This window comes from Caenorhabditis remanei, chromosome IV (genome assembly GCF_010183535.1).
Source record: "Caenorhabditis remanei strain PX506 chromosome IV, whole genome shotgun sequence".
Classification (NCBI taxonomy): Eukaryota; Metazoa; Nematoda; class Chromadorea; order Rhabditida; family Rhabditidae; genus Caenorhabditis; species Caenorhabditis remanei.
This window is the reverse complement of record NC_071331.1, coordinates 12470194-12496642: the sequence shown is the minus strand read 5'-3', so window position 1 is coordinate 12496642 and position 26449 is coordinate 12470194. Positions and strand designations below refer to the sequence as shown.

Below are 26449 nucleotides of genomic sequence, written 5' to 3'. Positions count from 1 at the left end.
CTTCTCTTGTTTCGAATTCGAGTTCTATTAAATCAGCTTTTCCAATAACCACCACTTTTTCGACTTTAATAAAACTTTCTATAACAAATCGTCAATGAAAAATGCAAAATTATGAAATAATTTATGTTATGAAAATTCAAAAACACCGAAATTCACAATAAACAAGGAGCAAGAGATCCTAAAGGCACTGGAAGAATGAGAAAAAGATTCATAGAATCAGATGAACCCGTTTAAAATGAAAAGAGATAAATGAATAGAGAAAGTGAAGAGAAATCAAAGGAAAGTCGAGTGTGTATCTGCAGCGATTTCCTCTAAAATCAAATCGACTTGATGAGATTCAGCAAGACTTGCTCTGCTTTTAGTCGTGTCTTGTCGAATCATTGAACTTTTTGGTTCATCTGTGTAACTTCTTGGTGGAATATGAGCAACTGATGCTCCATTTGCAATGGCGCCAACTGTGTGAACACTGCTCGGACGACGGCGACGAATCTCTTCACTGCTCTCGTTATTATTGTTGTTGTTGAGCAATTTGTCTTGAAGTGATAGCTTTTTTACTGTAAAACATTAAGATTTTTTCATTTTTTCACCCAAAAATATCTACTATAAATCTGAAACTATTGTGAAGAATAAAACTCACCTAAATCATTCTTGTCACTAATTGGTAAACTCGCAGCCAACTGCTCAATTACATGCGGAGGGATCGCTCGAGTTTGCGGTAGTCCCGGAGCGTTGCTCGTGTGAGAACTCTCCTCTGCTGAAAATATTTCCAGGGTCAGACTCATTCATATCAGTTTTCAGAATTTCATTCAATTAGTGAATCAAACTTTTCAATCAGTTTCGTCGTTTCAGAAAACTCACTACTGGGTTTATAGGATTGATTGGAAGACATCGGTTGATATGAGTTGCATCCATCGGGGTTGTAGGTCAATTGGCTAGAAAAAGGAACACCATGCGGGTATTTTGGAAAGAGAGATAAGGATTCAAGTCTCAGAGAGTCATGCCTTTTTTCATATCAAAAAGGGATGAGTTGAGGGGAAGAATCACAGCAAACCTACCTCATAAACCTCATTTGTTGATTGACAAGACGTCCGACGGCTGATTGACGGGTACGAACGTTTTTGTATGGTTGGAATAGAACGATGTAGACCTGGAAAGAGAATTAAATTAGAACTGTTAGAACTGTTCTCACAACGAAAATAATAGTTTTGTTGGAATGTTATGGAAAACTTAAAACTGGAAAATTGTTTATATTTAAATTTGTAGAGAAGTTCGAGCTCATCTCAATTGAACCTCATTGACCCAAAGACTTTTATAAAACTTACTTTCGGAGCGAAGAAACAGATGAGCGCCACTGTTCCAGATAGGGAAATACACATACAGAGTGAAGTGATTTGAATCTGAAAAACATTAATTTTTATTCTGTTTCACATGATTTGAAAAAGAGGCGTTTTAATTACCACTTCTATCGCAGCAAAGCAATAACTCACCCTAAAATCACTCTGTGTCGCAAAATAGATGGGTCCAAATGCCAGCCATAGAATACACGTGGAATACATAGTGAACCCGATATGCCTCGTCTCATTGAAATTCTCTGGTATCTTCCTCGTTTTGAATGCATAAACTGTACAGGCAACAATCAGAAGAATATTGTAGAGGAGGGAGATCAAAAGATGAGATGTTGTTGCTTTACAAGTCAATACAGCTTCAGTTCTCGACGGGAAAACAATCATTGTTCCGGGTGGATCGAAGAATAACCAAACGAATGTTCCAATGAGTTGAACAGAGACTATACCCATACAGATACCGACCTGAAAGCGAGTAATTGGCATCGAGAGGAACTTCAGACTGCAGAGAGGGACTATATTTGTTTAATCAGGAATTCGTGAAACACCAAACGGTTTCAAATGAGTTGACATCATTTTGAAATGATTTTCAAATATCTTACCTGTGCTTTTGGAGTGATGAACCTCGGTCTTTGTGCCGAATCTGGCTTAAAAACTCTAGCTAATCTGTTGGTTTTTGTGATGATTGCTGCATAAATGGCTGACATTGAGAGACCCATTAGAATCTGTAAACACGTTATAGTTATTTCTAAGTGATTCGGTTATCTCTTACTCTAGTCAACGAACAGGTGATAACTGTCGGCTGAGAGACCAAGAAAAACGTGAGAACGTAACACATTCCGATTCCAGACATCATACAATAACACAGTTCTCTCCCTGATGCCATTATCTGGAATTTGATAAACATTTTTTAAAAATACGATCTCAGTTGATAGATACCACTGGTGTATTCGAGAATTTGAGGAAAACTGAAATCACGAAGATAGTTGAAGCAATGCCAAGAGTGGAGAAGGCAGCGGGGATGAGAGACCAAGTAGTATCCCATCTGGAAGAAAATAGGGTAAGATTTAGTGGAGAAGGATATGAAACTAACTGCATAGAGACGGGAGGAATCGGTACACAAAAGTGGAGTGTTCTATCCGGAACCATTCCAATGGCACATTCTTCGCAGCTGAAACAAGTGATTTTTAACCAATGATATTTATGTAGAAAAGATGAACTTTCCGGATTATTAGGGAATATGTAAATATTTTTAATTTCAGGAAATAAAATTCCCTTTCATACAAAATATTTATAGTGCTTCGTTTGCAGGAAAGTTCAAACTTTTTCAAACGATTTCTCACCTAGTTTCATTATGAATACTCGTAGAAGTATCACATGGAATACACGCCCAACAACATGTTTGATCCTGATATGCTCTGTAATGTCCTCTCGGACAATCCGTCGAACACACACTCATTGGTCTTTCTCCGTGTGCTGTCTTGAATGCATGTCTGATTTTCTCAACTTCAACCGACAAGAAATCATCAGTTGATCTCCATTTTCCAACTTTCTGATATATTCCATTCATATCCAGTTGAAATACATCATATCGTCCGATACCGTCTCCATTTGCATCGATTAGAGCTGGCTCATTTTCTGAAATTTTATTAAATGAGTTTTGAAGTTTAGTGCTTTGAATGATTTACTGTTGAGTGACATATTCCGATAATATCTCTGAAGTCGTTCCCCTCGAAATCCAGATTGAGCCAATGAGCACTTGTGGAATGGAGTCTTTCCACAATCGTCCTCAATGTACATTGAGATGGCTTTTGCAATGATTTTGACAGTGTCGACAACGAATGGAACATATGATTCCTGAAAACTAGTGTGAAATATTTCATTCAATTCTTTGAGATTATCGAAAAACTGTTAAAACCAGAATTATTCATATAGCTTTTGATTGTGATAAGGCTGAATATTGAAACTGTATCTTCTTTTTGTTGAATTTTTGAAAGTTTTCAGTTTCAATAACGCCAAGAATTAAAACATTTCAAATATTAACGTTCTTTTTGTTCCTCTACACCAACCTGCTTTAATGTCACATTGACCATATCAAAACAGTCTCCAAATGTTTTGATATCTTCCGTGGCCGAACATCCCAGATACTCGAAGAACTCTTCCAGAAAAACGAATCCCTTAGGAGACAACGATCGGAAGTATTCCAGATATCCAGTCTCTTCTCTAACCATCGGAGCAATTGTGATGGCTCCGTATGTTCGATGCTCCAGACCACGGACAACTGACTGTTTGATTCCCCATGAATCAGAGGCGACGAACCTGAAAACTATTTCTGTTTCAGAAAGTTGATTCGAGATGACGAGTTTATTTTATTTTTGTTCGGAATATATCTCTATAAGAATTCAAGTTTTTAAGCAGATGCGTTGAGAAAATAGTTGCACTTTAAAACTCAACCAACCAAAAATGTCTATCCAATTCTGTATGTCCTTCAGCAACCAAAAGATCCAGTGTCTTGAGAAGTCGTTTCAAATTATCTTCATCCACAAACATCACTACTCCACGTGCTTTTCGAGTTCGGTGCATTCGGATCAGAAGGTCTCTGAAATATCAATGAGTTTTTTAAGCTGGTTGATAGTTCTTTTTGAAAGGACAATTCTCAACAAAAAAACTGTTTCGGAGTGTTGTCAAATCTAAATGGAATCGGATTCACATCAGTACATGGTTATTAGGTTTCACACAAACGTTCTAATTTCTATTCTCACCTAAAATTCTTCTCCGTCCACCGTCTGGATATCTTCTGAACATCTCCATCAATACATATTCCATTCTCAGCTGCTGCAGCTCGAAACGAGTCCATTCCCCTCTCTCCGTATGACCCAGTATCAGCAATTGCATGAACATAAGTCCACTCCAAAGCTCCAATCTGAAAATTCTCAAAATAGAAGCTGAAACCATAAAAGAAAGGGATTAACACACCACTCTTGCCATTACTTGAGCTTGCAGATTATCAGGAGGAACTACTCGAGAAAAGAATGCAAATCTTGGCTTTTCACTCAACTCAGCTCCCGTCGAACTGTAGCTCACTTGGGGGATCTGAATGGAAGAATTTCGTTTTTATCTGAAGAAATCATGTCTACCTTGAATAACTGCAACATGGATGCAACCATCACACTGACTTGACTTCCAGCTGCTCCAACAACTGCAACGACTGGTTGTCTTGTGTATGATCCAGTTGATCCATCTGCACATGTCACTCCATCTCCATTCGACATTACAGATTTTATGAATTCCAGAGTTTGTTCTAGAGCATAACTGTCGACGGAACTGAAAGAAGTTTAGTGAATTGAAATTATGAATAAGGAACAGAAAATACATCAAACTTGTAAAGGTAAATCTCGAAATTCTATTGTTTGTGATTCTGAGTAACGGAGAAAATGTTACTGTTTCACAAACTAAATGTGTACTAACTTTTCCTTGACAGCCAATAATCTCTCTACTTACCACGTATCCAAAATCTGTGCTCCCAAACTTGCTTGTGGCAGTAATTGTCTGTCTCGATTTACTTTTTCCAGTGCAAACAACATCGCCACCATCCTCTGAACTCCTTGATCTGCTTTGATCTTTCCACACTGATGTGACGCATTTCTTCCAGCTTCATGAATCGGGAACAACCCTCCTAACACAATTTGTCCGGGTACTGTCACTTGTTTGACTGATGAAATAATAGGAAGAACATATAGAAATATAATTAGAATCTGAAGAATTGATGAGGAATATCGCTGCACCAGCCGAGGTGTGTAGAGCGACGCGCATGTCATATCCGGACAAGCGACGACGCGTTTCTGATGTTTTGAAGGCTCTCCGTTTTGAGAATTTTGACAAATTGATGGTATCTGGAAATGTGGGGTTTGATTAGTGGAAATACAATTAAAGTGTGAGTGTGAAAAAGAATGAAACTGGTGAAGCTTCAAAATATCATAAATTTCAAAATTTTACGAAACGGTTTTTAAATAGAGAAGAACACAATTAGAGACTGGATCAATCGAAGTCAAAGAATTTCGGAAACTGTATTTTTAGGGAACTACTCTTGAAGGAGATCGTACAAATATCAATTGTCTATTTAGTTATTCAAACGAAACAGATAAATCTAGAAAACTACCTACGTTAAAAAAATTATTTGGAAATAATGAAACTGGGTCTTTGAAAAGAAAAAAGAAAAAAGTGCAACAAACTTTTAAAACTGACAATTTCAAAATCAGAAAAGTTGAATATTTAGAAACCGTTCTCGATTATATTAGAAAAAATATCTGTAAATATTTCAATCTCTTTCTCCGTCCTATCGATATTACGACTACTAAAAGTTCCAATAAAGTTCAAGATTCCTTTAAAAAGAAAAAAAAGAGAAAAGGAGATAAATGTCAAAAGAATGAAAGTAAATCTTCGTCTGAAAGAAAGTAAACATGGCGGCTAGTGAGCTAAGAAATCGGAATCGAGATTACCATAAATTATTTAGGACGAATTATTTAGAGAAGGCCTTTTTCTTCTCCTTTTTTTTCTCTTTGTATGTGTAACTGGATAAATATGTATGGGGGTGTAATGGACATTTGAAGATTTTTGGACCAAGACGGCCACTTTTATGACAACACAGATCATAGTCTATTCATGAATATAATGGTAAAATAAATGGAGAAAAGATTAGAAAAAGAAGGGGAAGGGGCTTCGACGACTTTTCGGAGAATACGGGAGGAATACCAAAATAACAGAAAATTTATCAAGAAAACAATTCGATCATCAGGCAAGTGCGCGCTACAAAAGTTCTAATTAATTACTTCTAAATAATATTTTGAAACAGTGATTTCGAAAAAAAACTTATTTTTCCAGCCGTCGCATCTCCTTTTTTTCGAAAACGTTTTAACCACAAAATATCTGAAAATGATTCACTGACCCGGATGATCTACATCATCTTATCCCCTTTTTTCTTTTTCTGAACAAAATGATATCGGATTCGGAAAAGAAGAGGAAGAAGACGTCAGTAGTAGTAAACTTCAGAATACAAAAGATTATATGATTCAAAACAAAAAATACATTGATGAACGATCAAGAAGCAATTGGATTGATTTCTGGAAATGTTGATGTGGTATAGGAAGTTGGAGAAAGAGACATTTATGAGGATGAGAAATGGGTGTGGCGTCCAGAAGCATAGGTAAAGCTCAATACCAGAATCTTTCAATTTCGAGTGAGGACTTCGCCAGCTTTATGTCAGTTGCAAAACCATATAAATGTCTAGCTAAAAGACGCGATACCCGTATCCAGAATCTCTTTCCCGAATGACCCCTTCACTTCGTCATAAATATGTACGTATTCCTCATATTCTCAGAAATAAAAAAACTGCGGATGTGCATTAAGATTAACATGAAAATATTGAACTTCCTTCCGATTACAAAGAAGACTTTGGAAAGGGGATTAAAGTTAAAAAAGGAAGTGAAAACTATAGAGAAAGAGCGAATGACGGAGTGGCAACAATGAAAGAAAGATTGAAAATAGGATCTGAACAGTAATTTATGTGAGAGATTTCTACCAAATGTTTTTTCGGGGACTGCGGAGCATGGTTTCTCTATGATTCCTAATTGCAGGTCGGGCTTTCAACGTTTTGTTTCAATTAATATTTAAGAACGGGCGTTTTTTGGACATTTTTTCTGACTGAACAGTAACTAATTCATAAGACTTATGGTTCCACCAACTTTTCTCTGTATCCAAATCGAAAAGAGCGATTTCCGTACCGATGATAATTGTGCTGTTCCAAGCAACTTTTAAATAAAGTCTGCAAGTAACAGTGTATTAATCTCTAAATTTTCTTTACTTTTTGAAAAATTTGTTTAAAAAAAAGAATGACTAATTCTGAAATCCTTTTGTTTTTTTTCTACTCAATCCCATTATTAAAAATGTCCAGTGAAAATGAAAAAACGCCGATCGTCCTCCAATTATAGTGTCTGGGAGAGAATTGGGTCTAGACTTGAATGATATGGAGATTCAGATTTTGGAGAAGAAGAATCATCATTCATTTCAAAGAAAAAAGACAAAACCTAAATCACTACTCCAAAAAAGGTCTAATGTTAAAAAAGAAGATTGAGAGGAGGCCTGAGAGGGAGGGGACACAAACTGCTAATCTAAATCGACAAGTTGGATGGACAGGAGCATCCGATGAGGGGAGAGATTAGGCCAAAAAATATCAGGGAATGTGTATTTGACTTTCTGAATCTCTCCACTCTATTTTCTTTTTTTTTGGAATGGAAGATTAGTATTTAAAGAGAAAAAACGGGGAAAAAGAAAGATAGCTTTTCTTGCTGATTCTGCTGTTGGAGGCGACTGGAATAGAAGAAAAAATCAAATCGGAAAATGATGAGAGAAGATTAGATAGAATACGTGGAAAGTGGAAAGAGAGAGCTAGTGGAAATAGAAAGGAATCGAGATTTCTGGAATGGACTAAGACCAAAATGGAAATAGATTAAGATCACTGGATTTGGAAAAAAAAGAGAGAAAGATTGAAACTTTCAACAAAATGTAGAATAAATCTACTGTATGAAACTGAACATAATACGCGTTAAGAATTAATGGAATTAATTAAAATCCAATTGTTCTAGATTTTCAACTTTTCATTATTCATACAGTGCGACAATTTCAAGCGAACTAGAGAATCACAACCTTTACGGTATTTCAATAAGTTTTTGAATCCGTGATAAATTTGAGAAAAGGCTTTAAGAGACAATGTCTCGCTCAAGCCACCAGGTCATGTTACACATAAACCAAAGTGATCCGTTTTGGCTGATTTCTTGATATGTTAGTACCACAAGAATTCTAAGAATTTTATACCATACCAGATTAGGCTCCGCCCCCTTTGAACTACCGAAACGATCGATTGAAGTTGAAAAATGAAAATTTTTCTATCGAGAGATAGGATCAAAATCTCTTCAGAAATGAATTGCCAGCCTAATTTGGTGCATTTTACAAGATAACTACTTTTTCTAGCTCGCCTGCATCATAGAAAAAAAATCACTTTTTTGAAAAAATTGTCTATTTTTTCATGTTTTTTGGATTTTTCGGGTGGTCGAAGTACTGTGGTCCGAAGTAAATTTATGATGGTAAGATACATATTTGTGTTGGCTTTCTGAAAATATAAAGATTTTCCCCAGATTACACTGTCTAGGTGAGTTATGATCAAAAAAGTGACAAAATTTGATGCTTTTCAACGTACCCCCCTCCATGGTAAAAAACGGCTGGGTGACGAAAATCGAAAACGTCTCCGATTCGAGTTATTCAGAGTTAGAATAGTGCTCACACAACTTTTCAGACAATTCTGGCTATGTTTCAGTGAGTTACAGACACCTCCTCCATTTTTTCGAGCCAAAAAGTTTGAGCTCTCGTAACTTTCCAGATTATGACTCAAAGTTTATGAAGCTTTGAGAAAGTAATGAAAAATATTTCAAAAACACGAATGACTAGCTAAAAGTTGATTATAAGAAAGAATTCTGCCGTTTTATGCGCCAGAATATCTCCCTATCGTATACCCATGAAGCTATCAGATATGAAATGAAACGAAAGTTGAACCAAACGACAAAACTTGAAATTTATTTATTCATTTGCGTTTTTGTAATGTATTTCACTACTTTCCCAAAGTATCTTAAACTTTGAGTCATAAACTGGAAAGCTACGAGAGCTCAAACTTTTTGGCTCGAAAAAATGGAGGAGGTGTCTGTAACTCACTGAAACATGGCTAGAATTGTCTGAAAATTTGTGTGAATATTATTTTAATTTCAAATAATTCAAATAAAAAATAGTTTTGATTTTCGTCACCCAGCCGTTTTTTACCATGGAGGGGGGTACGTTGAAAAGCATCAAATTTCGTCCCTTTTTTGATCATAACTCACCTAGACAGTGTAATCTGGGGAAAATCTTTATATTTTCAGAAAGCCAACACAAATATGTATCTTACCATCATAAATTTACTTTGGACCACAGTACTTCGACCACCCGAAAAATCCAAAAAACATGAAAAAATAGACAATTTTTTCAAAAAAGTGATTTTTTCTCTATGATGCAGGCAAGCTAGAAAAAAGTAGTTATCTTGTAAAATGCACCAAATTAGGCTGGCAATTCATTTCTGAAGAGATTTTGATCCTATCTCTCGATAGAAAAATTTTCATTTTTCAACTTCAATCGATTGTTTTGGTAGGTCAAAGGGGGCGGAGCCTAATCGGGTATAGTACAAAATTCTTAGAATTTCTAGGGTAGTAACATATCAAAGAATCAGCCGAAACGGATCACTTTGGTTTATGTGTAACATGACCTGTAGGCCTATGCTCGAGCCAGTCAGAGATTGTCTCTTAATTATTTTTCTGTTTTAGAAGATACACAGGTGTGGAAGAATTTTGAAACTTAGATCCTTGCAGAGTCACTTGGATGAAGTAAACTTAGAAAAAAAACTTGTTGATTTCAGGGCCGACCTAAATTCAATAAGTCAATTAACATGGCAACATTTTCCAAAAGTTCTAATTTCTGTCTTGTTGATTCCTCTAGTTGATAACTGTAAATCCAGGGAAGAAACTCAAAATAAATTTAAAAGAATGATTAAAAACCGTTCCAAACAATTCACAATGTATCGAAAACCCCTTATTTTAAAAGAATGCCTAAATGAGACCCGGAAATTCCCAAATAATCTGAAATTCAAGTGCAAAAAACCCGCTTAACTAGTTGTTGACAAGTTGTAAAAAAGATGAGATGAGGGGAAGAGTGGTGTCGAACATATATCCAACAAACAAACAGGAAAAGAAATGACAATGAGTGAGAAAATAAAGAAGAAGAAAAGTGGGGTTTTTGTGGTTTTGAGTAGTAGTAATAGTAGTAGAAATAGTAATAAGATGAAGAGAAAATAGTCTTCTAAAAGCATTTTTTGCAGTTCCGTGTAACTTAGAAGTTTGATCAGTTTCAGACCAAAAATACTTCATCTATCTCATGAAGATGCTCTAAAAAATCTGAAAACGATGGGAATATCGTTTTGAGATATGCATGGTTGTGACGGAATGAAGAAAGAAGTGGAACGTGTCACACTACACAAATCTGTTTTCAGAACGGAAAAAGGAAAAATAAAGAAGGCGGAGAACGGGCGATTAAAAAAAAAAGAAGAACAAGAAGAAAAACAAGAAGATTTGCAGTTAATAAAGGGCTAATTTCCATGATCTATTCCAACTTATGAAACCTTTTAGAACTTATCTGATGTAGTTCTGAAAGCATTTAGAGATATATGGACAGAGGAGGTGATGATCCTACAAAAATAAGATATGTTTCAGAAAAGAGAATGTCTGGAAGACAACTTTTTTCTGTTATTCATAAGATATGAATATTGCTCGAATGAGATATGATCGACATCGATATTTTCGGTTTCTCATTTTCTATTAGACAACCAATTGTGATTCACAGATGCTTCAGGTATTTTCGGAATTCTGTTTGACTTTATATGAAATGAGCCAGTGTTTCTCAAAGTTCTCTAATTCTTAGCAGTCCCTCCAGTTTTTGAGTGTCAAAAGTGAAATTCAAATATGTTGGTGGAACTTCTTATTAACACTTGACTTTTAAAGAAGTGGTGAAAGAACTCGAAATAAAATGACACTAGAATTAATATTTAATCTTTTCTATTTGAAACCCGTTCGTTTGTTGTTGGAATAACTTTCAGTTTAAGAAAAATGGTAGATGGAGCAACAACGAGTTACAATTTTCTGATAAGTCATCTTTCAAATAAAGATTCACTTCATCTACGTAGATCGAAGATCTTTCATATCTCACGGTTTTAAACATTTTCCACGTGTGAACGATTCTATTTAAGAAATTTTACAATGATATCTATTTGCTTGGAAAAAGAAAATCCGTAAAATCGAATTGCTACCCTTGGCAGTGATATTAACCAAAAACAATTAACTCCCTCTCTCTCTCCGATCTTGTTGAAATTTACAATATCTCAGTATACTCTGTCCGATCTTGCCAAAAAACAAAAAAATGCCAAAAAAGAGAAAAGCTGAAAAAGACAGAAAAAAATTCCAGTTCTCTCGACAAAAAGTTTTGTCAACTTCATTTTTCTCTCGTTTTTCAAATTCATCTCTGAATAGAAATTGGAACAAAAAAGTGAGTGGAAAGTGGTGTGAAAACAATAAAAAAATAGACAAAAAGTGGGAGGGAGCACCAATAATCCATGGTGTTTTGGGTGGGTCCTCCCAACCACCCCCATCAAAAAACGAGTGAGAGAGGACACTCTCTCGATGATGAAGTGCTTATTGCCACTTGCTCATTCCATTGAACTGAAAACGAATCGGTCGACACAGATAGACTAAAAAAAGAAAGTTTGGGTTGAGAAGGGGGTCCGTAGTCTCCCAAACATAACACTCAGTGATGGAAAAAGAAAGAAATAAAGTGAGTCTCCCGTCAACTTGGTGGGTACCGGAAATCCCCGCCAAATGCCGTCACAAACCGACCCTAATTTTTTGCACAAACCGAGAATAGAGTTGAGACGAAAAATGGAAGAAGACGACCAGCTGATTTTGAAGAATTTGAATAGCATTGTTTGTGTATTCTCTTCTTTTTTAAAGATTACCAGGGGCATCCCTCCATGATTTTTTTGTCTTCCATTTTCGGAAAAGATTAAAATTGAGTAGTTCAGAGAGCAGAGAAAACGAGAATGTAGTCGAACGACGCTGTTGCTTTTTGAACTTTCAATTAATTTCCGTTTCAATGCATTTACAAAGTTTCATAAACAGTTTGGAACTTGTTAAAGGTGCAATGTTGGGTGAGCAAATAGCCTCTAATTTAATTTAAAAAAAAATAAAACTAAACTCGGAACTCATAATTCACAGTGTTGCTCATGAACTAACATCGAGATTAAGATTGTTTCCGAATGGATTTTATCAACAAAAAATCATTCTTATCAAATTAAGAAGACATTTTAATACAGAAAGATATGAGTTTCAGAAATTAACAGAAGACAACTTTACTTGTACTGAAAACGGGAACAAGAACTGTTTTGAAAGTAAACTCGGTAAAATTATCAAAAAAAACCATAGCTGTATTCTCGAAATCCAGTCCATGACTCTTAAGAAATACGGAACAAAGAATAAAAATTTCTTCCGTTTCAAAAAACTATATTGATTTTCTTAGCTATTACAGTTTATTCAATTAGAGCTACTTACTTTCATTATAGAAAATCCGCACCATTTAAACACTCGGAGTTGTGTTTTGAAAACGAAAAAAACTAATGAATAGTTTGAAATGTACTCGAAATGCTGAGTGATAACTGCTGATTATTACGTCAGTATTGTTTGAATTGAGACTGAAGAGAAAAGGGAATTGAGAAGGAATAAGAAGAAGAGGGGATACCTGGAAAACAATAAAGCATGACTCTTCTAGACAAGCTAATTGACAAGATAATGCTGATGACAGAAGTCAATTGGGAATTGACACGAGTCAAAAAAGAAACGGAAGACACAGCGGAGGAATGGTTGATGGATCTTTTTATCTGAAAATCTTGAAACGGAAGAGTTTATAAATTAGGCTGCAATCCTAGATTTCTGATTTCCAACTCAAGAAAAAACGTAGTTCTAGAGATCACACGTAGAGCGTTTTTCTTTCATTTCTCACACTCCTCACTCAAAAAAATAAACTTCCCGCGGTGACGATCATAGTGAGTATTTGAAATCAAAAACTGAATAAATGAATACTGATTCATGGGAGAGAAAGAGTGCAACGATATGCAAATTAGGAAGAAGAAGAGGTGTTCTTTCAATGGTTGAATGAACAAATATATTAGAAATTGGATGAGTTCACACTTTTTGCGAAGCTCGGAGGAGGTTTGTGTTTTGAAACAAAATGAAATTAAGCATTGAGGAGATATTGCGACTTCTCGATTCATTTATCAGAAAAACCGTTAATTATTCGTTTTTTCTTCGTTTTTTTCTAATTAATGAATCGAGGGGAAAAACGTCTTTCCGTACGTGAGTAGCCTCATAAGAAAAACTGATAAATATCTACGATTCTTCATGACAAATATACGGTTTTAACTGAAATGGTCGTTTGCTAGGCCGAGACATTAAGAAGATCCAACGAGTTAGAACATCCTTAATATTCGATTATAGTCTTTGAATAATCCAATGGGAAGTCATTGGTAATTTGACACGGAAACAACTGGAGGGAATGTTTAACCAGAGTAAACTTCAATATAAGAAGTTTCGGAAACATTATTGAAGTTTCGGAATACCCATGCTTTGATGATGGACTGCCCTATAGATCAAGAAAAAATGGATTGCTAGAAACCGAAAATCCGAAGATGCACGTAAGTGACTGAAAACTGCTATTCGTATCACCATAAATATCACAGTCAATCAGCTTATCATCATCTAAAACACGCGTTTCTCGAGGGTTCAATTTCCGGTGTGTCTCTTCTTCTTCTCCTTTTTCTGTCTTATTCATTTTTTCGAGAAGTTGGAAATGTTACGTGACTCATTGATAGACGAGCTGAATTTAAGTGATGAGACGTTGAGTAAGTGAACTTTAAACATAAATATGAAACAGAAACAAATGGTTTCAGGATGTTAGAGAAATTGGGCCCGTGCATGAAGCTTTTGTAACGCTTTTGTAAAAATTTGCAGATAATTCAATATTTCATGAAACAGTAAAACAATTTATCACATTAAAGAAATGTCTGCTAATTCTCAGTATGAACAAAATTCCGAAATGAAGTCCATTCCGTTTCAGACTGCCATAAAAATAAAATCCAGAGAACAGGATTCTCAGTTCCGTCAGAAAAATAAGAGAAAAGAGAGAAATAAAAGTGATAAAAGTGTTTTTAGTTTTGGCACCATCTCATCGGATTTTCCAACTGAAAATCGGAATTGGCTCCTCTGCAATGAAATTCAAAACCCCTCGTTTCTTCCTCTTTCTCTATCTTTTTTCTACAACAACCCCAAAAGAGACGACAGAAAAAACTGAAGGCGTGAAGGCCTTCTGGAGACTTCAGATTGACGACGTCGATGTCCTGCTCCAGGAAGAGAAGGGGAGGGAAATTCGACACTTTTTTTAATGGGAAAGAGAAGGGGTGTCTTCCATACCCAGATGACCCAAAGTGGAAGTAGAAGAGTCATTCAGGAAGGAGAAAAAAGAAGAAAATGGAAGGAGATAGTTTGAGTGTTTTTTACTCCTTCTTGAAGAGAAAAATAGAGGAAAACAGCAACAATATCCAGTTCGTGATAGTTTTCTTTCATCCGATTCCTATCAGTTTTCGGTTCAATAGAGACTGTCACTATGTATGCTTCTGACGAAACCTGACAATACTGTTGATGAAAGATTTCCTATTCAAATATCCTATTCAATCCTATTCAATCATCAATAGTTAGATCTAAAATTCAACTTTTCATGAGTCACAGAAACTGTATGTTCAGCATATTGATTCGAAAAAGTTATGTTTCAGACAAGGATCAAAAAAGTGTACTACAATTCGTAGTATTTCTATAACGTAGGCATGATGAGAGGCAATTGTGTTTTCACCGAATATGTTCAGCTTCTGGAATTTCAATTCCCTCATTCTCGAAACCGATGTTCCCAAAGGTTGGAATTTTGAGAAACTTAAAGCTTGCACGTTTTGAGGATGGGCTCCGGTAGCAGACGTTTCGATAGAAACGTTGTATTTTCCAGTTCTTCTCTCAGTTCTAATTGTCTGTTTTGACTATCGTGCTTTTTAGATTCTCTGAAAAAGTGAGAACACTGAGGTAAAGTTGAAACCTTCAGAGAGGTAACAAGATACCTGTGAGGCTGCTTGAGAACCAGCGTTAAAAGTTTTTTTAAACTGAAAACTATTTTATCTGCACTGATTTTCAAGTTTTACCCAATTATGATTAACAGTATATGAATGCATTGACAATTGTACGTGGCAGTATTGGAGAAGAAGATACAGTTATATCCTATTTAACTGAAACGGGAAAATTTATGTTGTCTATAGAAACCATACTCATCAGAATTTCAATTTTTCTGAAACCGTAACACATTGAATAAGCCTACTTTACAAATATGTGGTCATTAATGTATCAAAAAACAACTAATAATAATGTCTGCTGGAAAAAAAGCTGAGCAAGTAGGCGGTCAATGAAGGAAAACGAAGGGAAAGACTCTTCTATTGTTCAATGTCATTCGCTCGGAAATCTGCCCCCATTCCCCACTTTTTCTCCGGACACATTCCTTCATCCAGTACCAATTTTTGGATAGATTCACTCTCGAAGCAGAAACTAGAAAAAGTAGAGAATACTGGATGGACTGCTGAGGTCATCTTTTTGTGTGCATACGAAGAAGGAAGTGGAAGAACAAAGAAGAAGTAGAAGGTATCAGATTATTTCGTTTCGGAACTGGAAAAATAACGATTCATAACCTAAGAAAAACATAGGTAAGATTACTGTCTGAAACGAGAATAAAGTGTCAAGTTGACCTACAAGAGGGAAAAATGAGAGGAATAGTAAAGCGGATATCGTCAGGAAGATGAGATTAGCCGATTTGAAGAGCTGAAACGGACAAATCTTTGATCTGAAAATAGGATATGGGGAGGCTCAGATTATGATGTGAAAGTGGATTATTTTTAGAACAGTTCTGGAACTTTTTGAATATGGACACTAGAGATTCATAAAATAAGTGGAAGAAGGAATAATTTCGAGTTATCAATTCATCCAGAATCTATGATTCTTATATTGAAGAAATGAAATTTAGAAAACACAGTAGGCCATAACAATTATATCTTTTCAAGAACGGACACGGGATCGGCCATGAGTAGAAATAGAAAACCGTGAGTAATCTGGCAGCACTTTCGATGCATCTTTGAAAATTAAACCTAAAGGCAAAATTACTTTGCTAAAGTCACATAGTCATCCGATTTGAAATCATTTGACGATTTACTAAACTAAAATGTTCTAGCTATAATAGTTTACATTTATAAATTACAGTTGTTTTGCTGATGAAACCAAAGAAAAAATCCCGAAATGTAAACCTATCAGCGCTTGATAATTTTAACGCTAATTCAAAACAGAGAGACGTTATCTAAAGTTAACAGCGTTTGAAACAACCCTATTGGAGTGCACCAGACCTTCTACAAATCAGTATTCCAGATATAGACATAGTTTGTGTTTCAACTGTGAAACCGAGTACTTTTATCCAAATTCAACCTCATTAGATGATTATGAAGTACGCAGTCAGAACACTCTTTGATCTCGGAGGAATTCTAAATTGACTAGAACTTTCGAAGCAATAACATCAAAATTACAAAACACAAAACTTAACAAAAAAGGAAAAAGGGTGTGAAAATTCGGGGAGAAAAAATAGAAAAAGGCGAATATATATTGTGTACTTTGAAACATCTCAAGAGGGAGGTCTCTCTCTCGGGAAGCACTCAAAAGAGTGTTGAAAGAAGATGAAAATGATAAATGATGAGATGAAAAAATGAGAAATGTCTAGAAGGAAAACGATGATTGATAAGTTGGAACGAGCTTGTTCTCGCCCCATTTTTCACCAATTTCTATTCAAATTTCTTCAACTTTTCCTCTATTTTTTCTTCTTCAATATCTTCAATATCACATACTCTATTTTTGTTTCTTTTTCTATTCATCTCAATTTCTTTGACCATGATAATGGGGGCAGACAAATGACAAAAAACCAGAAAAAGACGACCAAAAAAGTGAACATTGAGCTTGTCGCAGAAGTAAAAAGGAATGGGAAAATGCGATTTAGGAGAGAAAAATTATACAATTATTTCAGACGACGAAGAAGAAGAGAGTGAGAAAAATGGGGGTGCAGATGGCAAAAAAACAACACCAATCTCTGTACAGAAAAGTGAAAAAATAGACGGAAAATGGAACAAAGTTTGAGGATTTTTGAATGGAAATTTATTAGAAAAACACTGCCTCATTGTTCAAAGCGAATAGTTAGAACTTAACCTAGTGGTATACGGTACTTCTGAAACAGTAGTAAGAAATTATAGGCTTCTGATGGTGGGTAAACTTAAAGTTTTTATATAATTCAACTTTGGACATTATTCAAATTTAAAGAGTTTTTTTAAAATTTATGGGTTTAACTACCTATTATTGTTGTAATTTAGTTTAATATTTTGTTTTATTCTGAAACAGAAACTTTCTGCAGTGACATAATTTGAGGAGGAAAATTACAGATTTTGAAAAATGTTTCACTTAGAGTGTTGCGGAATGACTATTTCGCCGTTGAAGGGATTCATGAGGTAGCCGTGAAACAGTAATTTTGTTTTTCTAAAGACTTGATATCTCTTGTTTATTAGACTCTGAATAACATCCGAGCGGTCATCAGAGCTCTCTCGTGTAGGGACTTTTTTGCGGTCATATGATGTCGGAATGAAAATTCATGAACTCTGGAAAATCAAAAAACCAATAATAACCGGAACCAATAATTTACCAATTTACCAAAAACAAGAAATGTATTGCTCAACTTACTCGTGTCAACTTTTTGACTCCCTTCTGGAACAGTAAATTACTTTTAGGGAGATTGAAAAAATTTATGTCTTCACGACTTTCTGTTTCAAAATTTCCAATTATTTTCCCAAAATTTCAATTTTTAATTTCATAAACCATCCACCAATAAATTGTTGATGAGGGCACCATTCACATGAAACATTCACCGACTCATATTCGTTTTTAATTTAAATTTTTTGCGATGAAGTGAATAACAAATAACTGTCATAACCCAATACGAGCAATAATCGGGACAAATGACTCTAATACACCAAACTACAAACTACATATATGGAGATGTATCATAGGAAGTAAAGGTGTTTTCTGCAAAAGCAACTCGGTGTGAAGTGAGAAAAAACGAAAGGAATTAGTAGGAATGGACATCACAAAAACATGGACAGGAGAGAGGGAAAGAAGAGCAACAAGACGATAATTGAGGAGAATTAGTGATGAAGTAAAGGAAAAGGAAGAAAAAAGTAGAGAAGATAGAGGAGGTAAGAGATTTTGAAAGTTGTGATTTGCAGGAATAGACTCTGTTTCAGAATATAGTAATATGTACTCGATGAATTTAAAACCCTTAGTTTAAGACTGTCTTGGTATTGGTCTGTTTTTAGTTAGCAGGCAAATTGATGTTTTATATTGTTACTCAGCAGTTTCATCAAAGAAAGCAAGTTTCGACTAACAGATCCTAGTTGCCACGAATAATTTCTACCAGATCTGAAACAGAAAGTATAACTTTCAGAATCTGAAAATATCCGCCTCTTTCTCGACGCATCCATTCCTCCAACCCCCTCTAAAAGTATAATCGTGTTATCACAAACATCTAAAGAAGGGGGAAAACCGGAAAGAGAAAAATCTCTTTTCTCCTTCCTCTTCTCCTATTTTTCCAGAAACTTTCCTTCTTCCAATGTCGTCTTCTTCCTGGACGCATTATGCTAATTTATTCGATTTGTGCCATGGTTAATGTATTAAGAAAAAACAAGAAGAGCATTACGCGATGAACTAACTTTTTGTCCCGTGATTTGCATCAAAAAAATGAGGGTTGAATTAGAAAACTTCGGGGTTTCAAGAACTAAGAAAGAAGTGTTGGAAAATTAGATTGCAAGGATATCAGGACTTATTGAAACATGGTTTTTTGACAAATCTACTTTGAGTCAAAACAAGAGTTGAATTAAAATTCCTAACTTTTGTTTCTGAAATGTCGCGTTGTCGTCTTCCCCTCTTATGAAGTTCGATGTAAAAATCTGTGAAATCCTCAGAAACTGTCACTTTATCAATTCTCCCACGGATTCATCTCCAAATGCTCTTCCATCTATTCCCAAATGCTCCCACATTGCACTTTGTTTCCCACACGGATAACACCAAAAAACTGATTGAAATTCACGACTCAAACCCGTTTTCTCTCTCATTTCTCCTTTTGTTCATTCGTTTCCTCCAATTATTATAGTACAAATACAGTAGGAGGAGGTGGCGAAATAAGGCAATTGAGTTCCCTCCCAACAGATCATAAGTGTGTAAACTCTCATCTCGGGTGCTCAAATTCGCACATCTCAAGTCTCTGCGTCTCCTCGATTTGTGTACTCTCTCGTCGAGCTTCTCTTACCAAATACAGTGCTTGAGGAGAAAGAGAAAGAGAAAAAGAGAAACGAATTCTTATTTTGGATCGGAAAAGAAAGCAGAGACTCCTCCTATTTTCAATTGTTTCTGTGCCGCGTTCTCATCGAATTTCAATAATAAAACTATTTTCATTTCAACTCGTCTTCTTGTTTATTTTTGATTTCGGCTTCTGTTTCGAATAAATTTCAATTTTGATTTGATTTCAGATTATAATATTGGGATGAGGGTAAGTTTACTATTAGTTTTCGCCGTTTTAGGACAACAGTTTCAAGTCACTTTCACGTATTTCTGGAATGAAGAGTCGGTGGTCAATCAGAGGTAAATTAATGAATCCGATATTCAACCAGTGTAGTGATTGAAGTTTAAGAAAAAGTAACCTCCTTGAATCACAAAGTGTTCAAAATTTTTGAAGAATTGAAGGCGCGTGCATCTATTGCCCAATGATCGACTAGAAGTTTGAATACCGAAATGTAATTTCTGAAACAGTGAGAATATTATTTCCACCAACACAGTTAGAATTTCTTTGGAAATGAGACGAAAAAAATCGGGTGTTGGTAGTCGAATTCATTAGTGTTTCTGCTTGGACAAAAACGCCGAATCACCTACGAACCTCATCTGGAATAGCACATTTCGATCTCGTATTTCTTTTCAAGATTAACCTTACTAGTATATCCGTTGTGAAATGTCATTGATATTTTAAGTCAAATTGACGGAAAATTCGTTTAAAATCAGTGAGAAAGAGAATGTAAACCCTCAATCATTGTGGCAGAACACAATTCCGAAACCTTGAGAACCACTCGAAACGGTAATAATGAAATTCCAGACCATCCCCATCACCCAACGGCAACACTCCCTCGAACCTCGGCTGTTTCATGTGTACTCAACTACTCTCCGTAACTAAACATCGCGTTGGACTCTCTGAAAATCAGCTTCGAAACCAACTTTATGAGAAATGTCGAGTGCTTCCATCCGTTTTCAAGGTGCCCAAATAATTTAGATTCTGAATTTTGAAATCTCGATGTTAGGAAAATTTACAGGAGCAGTGCTTCGCGTTTGTGGAGACGTCACTTCCAGAGATCTACTACTCGATTAATTACGATTTATCGTCAAAAGATGTTTGTGTGAGAATGAATTTCTGTGATGAGACGAATCCGTTTGCGGTGAGTTTCAGAAAGGGGAATTCATTAGATATCAAGTTATAAAAGTTTGATATTGAAACTGACTTTGAATCAGTGATCACAATAATCAGAATCGGATTTGTTTTGTAAATATTCCGTTTTGATCCAGGTCGGCGGCCCCCTCCCACCAATTGAAGCATCCACACAGTACCCAGAAGAAGAAATCGAAGAAATCGAACTGCCAACGACAACAACAAGAAGACGTACTACAACAACTACAGTACCCCCGACGACTACGACTCGTGCAACAACCACAACAACTCCAAGACCACCACCTCCCCCTCCAGTTATTCCAGAAAGAAGAGAAGAGCATACGGATAGAATTGGACACAAGAATGTTTTGGAAGTAAGTTTGAGTTACTTTTTGAATCTGTAGATTCTGTAGATATGCAGATAGCCGGTTTAAGAAATTTTCTGTTTCAAAAATCAAGTGGATCGGTTGAACGTTTCAAATGTGCATTCCTTTTTTTATTCCATAATTATTTTCAAAATAAAGTTGAAGCGGTTTACACCAATGCTAGAAAAGATGAACTGCATCACAATGACATTTTTATTGAATAAATATTGATTCCATTTCTCCATTTCAGATTCTCATTCCACCACCTCTCCGAGCAAAATATGTTTCTCGTAACACAATTGTCGAAACTTCGAGAGAAAAAGTTCCAGAAAAAGAAGAAGTTGTGAGTGAATCCTATCTTAAAAATCTTTGTTTACATGAATGTTTTCAGGATGAGAAACGTCTGACATGTGCATTCTGTGAGCGAATGTTGGAGAATGCGAAGAATTATGCAGTCACTTCAAAAGTAAGTTATTTAAAATTTGATGACTTCTTCAAAACTTAAAATCAATATCTTTCCAGACAGACATAACCTCATTTGCCAACACGGCATGTGCATCACTTCCGAAGGGAAGAACTTCTGATCAATGCTATCAAATGGCTGATAAAAAGATTGCAGAACTAGCAAAATTTGTGGATCAACAAGTGGTCGATGCGTTGTGGTGTGCCGAGTTGAATCGGTGTTGACGAGGAAAAGAGAAGAGAGAACCCCTTTAATTTCTAACAAGACAAAATGAAGATTTCTAATTTATTATTTTTAGGTTTATGACACACAGACAGACAAGATAAGGTTGAAAAGAAAAACAGAAAACAATATTATGCAACAACTGTAAATTCAATGGTAATTTAAAAGTTCACTCGAGTATTGGTGGCGAATTTGAAATATTCAGACAGATTTGATAGCTGACTGCATTTTCAGCATTTCAACAGAGCATTATTTCCTGGACGGAATTGTAAATTTCTTTTTGATGCCGTTTCTTTCTTAGAATTATACTATTGGTTTTGAATATTTTCTTTTCTATTGTTACAATCCATATTAACTTTCGAACCAAACTCTTCAACTGGTTGCTCTCTGTTTTTCTTCAGTATATCCATTGAAGACTTTCTTGATTCTTTTTTCATTTTCAGAAAATCACGAACAGTCAAAGCCTTCTCTTCTTCTTTTACTTCTTCGTTCACTTCGTTCTTGTTCTCCTGTTTCTTGACTTTTCCCTTTTTGATCGAGTTCTTTCCAACACTCTCTTCAACTCTCTTGACTGCATCATTTGAAAGATACGGTTTCAGGAAACTCAAGTCCACTGGAGTTTCTGATTTCTTTATAGTTTTTGCTGAAAAGAAAATTGCTCGATTAAGTTTTCTATGGTAAAAAGGGATACTTACCCTTTTTTGGAATCGTCTTCGAGCATTTATTATTGCCCTTCTCCGCCGAATTTTGTTGTTGTTTTTTCAACAATGCTGTCATAACTTCTTCAAAAGCGAAGAAATGAGCCTTGTGCGGTTCTTCATTCGAACTCAATCGTCGAATATATTCCTTTTGATACTTGGATCGATCGATATCATTGAATCTCTTATACATAATCCATTGCGCTGGTTCCACTATTTTCAGTGCTTTCTTTGGATTCGTCATCATCAATTCTCTCTTATTCTCAATAATCTTTTGAACCATTTCGGTTCCTGCCGAAATCATTTCCATTGCGGTCAACTGAGATTCATATTCCTTTAATTTCCTCTCATGCTCCTCTTCTTGTTGATTGTAATCCTCATCATCTTGGACATAAACACAATATTGGAAAAATCCATACCAATTGTAATACACCATTCCCTCTTTCTCATGAATAAGTTGAGGGAAATGCTTCTCAACAAGCTCTTTACAAATGTCCTCAAAGTTCTCAGGAATATTTGAACCTGTCTCCAAATACCACGCAAGTTCTCTCATTTTAATTTTGTTTGAATTGAATAATTCAAGAGCGATTTCCACGGGAACATGTTTGTAGTTTTCTGGCTCTAAAAAATAAATAAATTTGGATTAGGATTAGGTAAATAAACACTTACGTTGCCAGAATTCATAAATTTTCTCAAGGACTGAGTTAGATAGTTTTGGATTTGAAGTAGAAAGAATCGACTGATTCATTTTCTAATTCGTGAGTGAAAAGGAAGAAGACTAACAAGATAACTATAGACGGGAAGAGTGAGAGTGGATCTATATTTTTCGAAAATAGTAAATGGCGGGAATGACAGATGTGAGATGTGAAGACGAACTATGCTGCGTCGCGTTTCCATTACAGATTCCAGTAGCGCGGTCGACAATTAGCGAAATTGATTCTCCACAAAAACATTAAGATTTAAACAAATAAGTAAAGAAATATGTGAATACAGTGAAACCAAAAAAGAGTGAGTCGTAAAATCTGATTCAAAAAATTTCAATCTGGGATAACAAATATTAGATCCTTTTCGAAACAATTATATTATTCTGTATTCGAGAGATAAAACCTGCCAGACGGCTGTCACTAATTCCCCATCTAATTTTCGAATTTTTCGGTTACAATTTCTGAAGATTTGAAGTTTCAATTTGCGAATTACAATGATATTTGTTTTCCATCATTCAAAACCATTTCAGAGTCGCATTTTAATGAAGAATCTTTGAGAAGACGCCTCTCATTATGCAGGTTAGGATATAGATTTTTTTTCAAAATATGTTTGTTTTAAAACTTTTGCGTAAACATCTTCATTCTCTCTACAACAAATAAATCACTTTTCACTCTTTTTCGCCTTCTTGTTTCGATGTCTCGTCGAGCAACTGAAGGTGACCATTCCATTGTTTTCCGATAGAATCGTGAGATCTCCCATATCCGGAAACCGTTTCACGTTCATCTGAAGATGAAGTATATTAGATGAAGAACAATTACAACACTTTTGAAACAGTTTGTTTTACCTGGATCTTCTTTTTCGGTTTCTTCTCCTCAACAACCACCACCGGAGGTTCTTTGTTTGTCACTTCCTTCTTTTCCTCAACTACTTTCTTTTCTTCTATCTTTGTAGGAGGATCCTCCTTTTTCGGTTCATCCTTTTTCGGTTCTTCCTTCTTTTCTTCCTTCTTTTCTTCTTTCTTTTCTTCTATATGCTTAGGAGGATCCTCTTTTTTCGGTTCTTCTTTCTTCAGAACTTCTTCTTCTTTTTTCGGTGGTTCTTCCTTTTTAATTTCTTCTTCTTTCTTCAGTTCCTCTACTTTCTTGATCTCTTCAACCTTTGGCGGAGGCTCTTCTAACTTCTTCACGACTTCTTCAACCTTTGGCTCTTCTTTTTTCGGTTCCTCCGGTTTCACCTCTTCTAATTTCTTCACTTCTTCCACTTTCTTAACCTCTTCTTCTTTTTTCGGTTCTTCTGGAACTTTTTCTGGAATTTTCTCTGGAATTTTCTCCGGAACAATCTCTTCTATTGGTTTCACAGGTGGTGGTTCTACTGGCATTTCTTGTTTTCTCTCTGGTGAACTATCTCTTTGAGTTGATCCTTGTGATGCCAGTGATTCTTTCTACAAGTTCAAATATTTAAATAAGAAAATATACATTTAAAAAATACCGATGAATGCAAATCCCGTGGATGAGTGAGACAATCTTGATCCGTACGATCATTCGCATCTCCTCTCTCACGAATTGCTGGAGCTTCTTGAGCAGTTTGTAATTCAGCGCATTGCTTCTTGGCAGTTGGATTACGAATGATTCGCTCATCATATCGGACTGGATAGTACTCGGCTGATGGAATTTCCTGGAGTGAGGCGTGTTTGTTTTAGTAAGTTCAAAATATATATCTAATTTTCAGCACTCACCCATTTCACAGCAACTTTCTTCTCAACTTTATCCGACCATTTCTTGGATTTATCTTCTCCTTTCTTTTTCTCAGGTTCATTAGATATTGATTTGGATTTGGATTTCGTCTTCTCAACAGATTCTGGAAATATTTTCTCAATGGTTGTTCAGGAACGCATCAATAACTTTCTCACTGTTAGATTTCAAATCAAAAACCCAAATAAATTTCTAAACCCACCTTTAACCAATCCAACCGTTGCCTTCTGTTTAACTTCTGGTCTCTTCCTTTGCATTTTTTCAATCATCTTCTGATCCTCACCATTCCACATATGTTTACCTCTGTTCATTGGACGGAAATCTTCCCCTTTCAGTATATCAATTCTCGTTGTCGCAATTCTGAAATTTCCTACATTGTGCGGAAAACCAACTACGAATCAAAAGTAACAAAACAAGTAGCCGTATTGAAACAGAAAAATATATGAAAAACGAACAAATCCTGATTCGAAGTTTGAGTGAGATCACGTTGAAAAGCGACTTCAATGCTCAATATGGAGTCATTTGTCTGTTCAAGCCACGCTGCTACTGATCCAATGACTACTTCTTGAGTTAACTGAAAATGGAAATGTTGTGTTCAGTTTCAGATTATTTTCGAAAAAGATATCTACGTATGGTACTTCCACTCACCTCGGCATTATGAATTTCAGTCATTTCACTTGTTGATATGCCGCCGAAAAGAAAACAAAATAATAAGAATGAACGTTTTTTGGTTGTTTGATTATTTTTCTGATTCATCGCGTGAAGAAATTGAAGAAACATACGTGAATTAATGTTTTCGGCGTTTGGAATCTGTAGGATACGGTGGTAAACGTTGTTAGAAATGTAGACATACCCTCCGCCAGAACCATTTTTGATAATTTCAGTCTCATAATTGATATTCCCAGAGTCTTCTACAGTAACCTGACAGACGTCTGTCTTGATGTCAACCCATTCCAATGGTCCATAATGTCGCTCAAACATACGGCTAGTCGCTTCTCGGGGGATCTCTCCACCCTTCCACACCTAATTTATTGATTCCTTATTTTCTTCCATCCAACTCCTCTGGCGCTTTCATGACATGGTGTTTTCTATCATCAGTGCAGCACCAATGCTTATTTTCTATCAAGTTTTGGCGTATTCTATAGCTTATCCATTTCATGGAAAATTTGTAACAAAAGATGGATTGATGTGGGAACTCATCATACTTCCATTTATTTTGTCCCCGTGTCTTCTGGGTTCACCGATTGAAAAAATAAGTGTAACAGACACACTTCTTTTTGGAATGACACAAAGTTCTTTTTTATGCAATCTGTTCATGTTCATTCAGTTTAATTTCGGATGGGTGAGTTTCAAAATTCTTAATTTTTATTGATAATTTTAGACTAATTTTTCTTGATTACAGGGAATCAACTATGCAAGATTGATGGCTTTCATGTTCTCCACATATTCTTTGATCAGATTTTTCTACTTTGAAACTATTCTGATTCCGAAGTTTCCAATCAAAACCAATTGGTTATCAATTGCAATCATCACTCTATCTTTCACATTAATTGGATATTTATCGCTTCCCTATTGTGTAAGTTCC

General features: G+C 35.6%; 4 protein-coding genes across 4 annotated transcripts; 1 reads left to right on the top strand and 3 right to left on the bottom strand.

Moving 5' to 3' along the window:
• Positions 1 to 273: 273 nt before the first annotated feature.
• Positions 274 to 5161, bottom strand: GCK72_013560 (uncharacterized protein; the record flags this gene model as incomplete). Its single annotated transcript, XM_003101327.2, has 18 exons — positions 274 to 554; positions 638 to 754; positions 859 to 932; positions 1056 to 1147; positions 1323 to 1397; positions 1488 to 1808; positions 1946 to 2068; positions 2116 to 2232; positions 2283 to 2388; positions 2437 to 2514; positions 2687 to 2981; positions 3032 to 3200; positions 3413 to 3662; positions 3802 to 3942; positions 4106 to 4266; positions 4320 to 4436; positions 4481 to 4667; positions 4845 to 5161. The coding sequence occupies 18 exons, from the start codon at positions 5159 to 5161 to the stop codon at positions 274 to 276; spliced, it is 3021 nt and encodes a 1006-aa protein (XP_003101375.2).
• A 15221-nt stretch (positions 5162 to 20382) lies between these two features.
• On the top strand, positions 20383 to 21712 carry GCK72_013559 (uncharacterized protein; the record flags this gene model as incomplete). Its single annotated transcript, XM_003101386.2, has 6 exons — positions 20383 to 20490; positions 20548 to 20670; positions 20798 to 21034; positions 21276 to 21368; positions 21417 to 21491; positions 21548 to 21712. The coding sequence occupies 6 exons, from the start codon at positions 20383 to 20385 to the stop codon at positions 21710 to 21712; spliced, it is 801 nt and encodes a 266-aa protein (XP_003101434.2).
• A 306-nt stretch (positions 21713 to 22018) lies between these two features.
• Positions 22019 to 23156, bottom strand: GCK72_013558 (uncharacterized protein; the record flags this gene model as incomplete). The annotated part of the gene is made up of 3 exons (XM_003101267.2): positions 22019 to 22353; positions 22406 to 23029; positions 23078 to 23156. 3 exons carry the CDS (start codon positions 23154 to 23156, stop codon positions 22019 to 22021), a joined length of 1038 nt encoding a protein of 345 aa, XP_003101315.2.
• A 617-nt stretch (positions 23157 to 23773) lies between these two features.
• On the bottom strand, positions 23774 to 25845 carry GCK72_013557 (uncharacterized protein; the record flags this gene model as incomplete). The annotated part of the gene is made up of 7 exons (XM_053729891.1): positions 23774 to 23896; positions 23958 to 24554; positions 24602 to 24787; positions 24849 to 24970; positions 25067 to 25224; positions 25320 to 25438; positions 25786 to 25845. The coding sequence occupies 7 exons, from the start codon at positions 25843 to 25845 to the stop codon at positions 23774 to 23776; spliced, it is 1365 nt and encodes a 454-aa protein (XP_053584663.1).
• Positions 25846 to 26449: the final 604 nt, after the last annotated feature.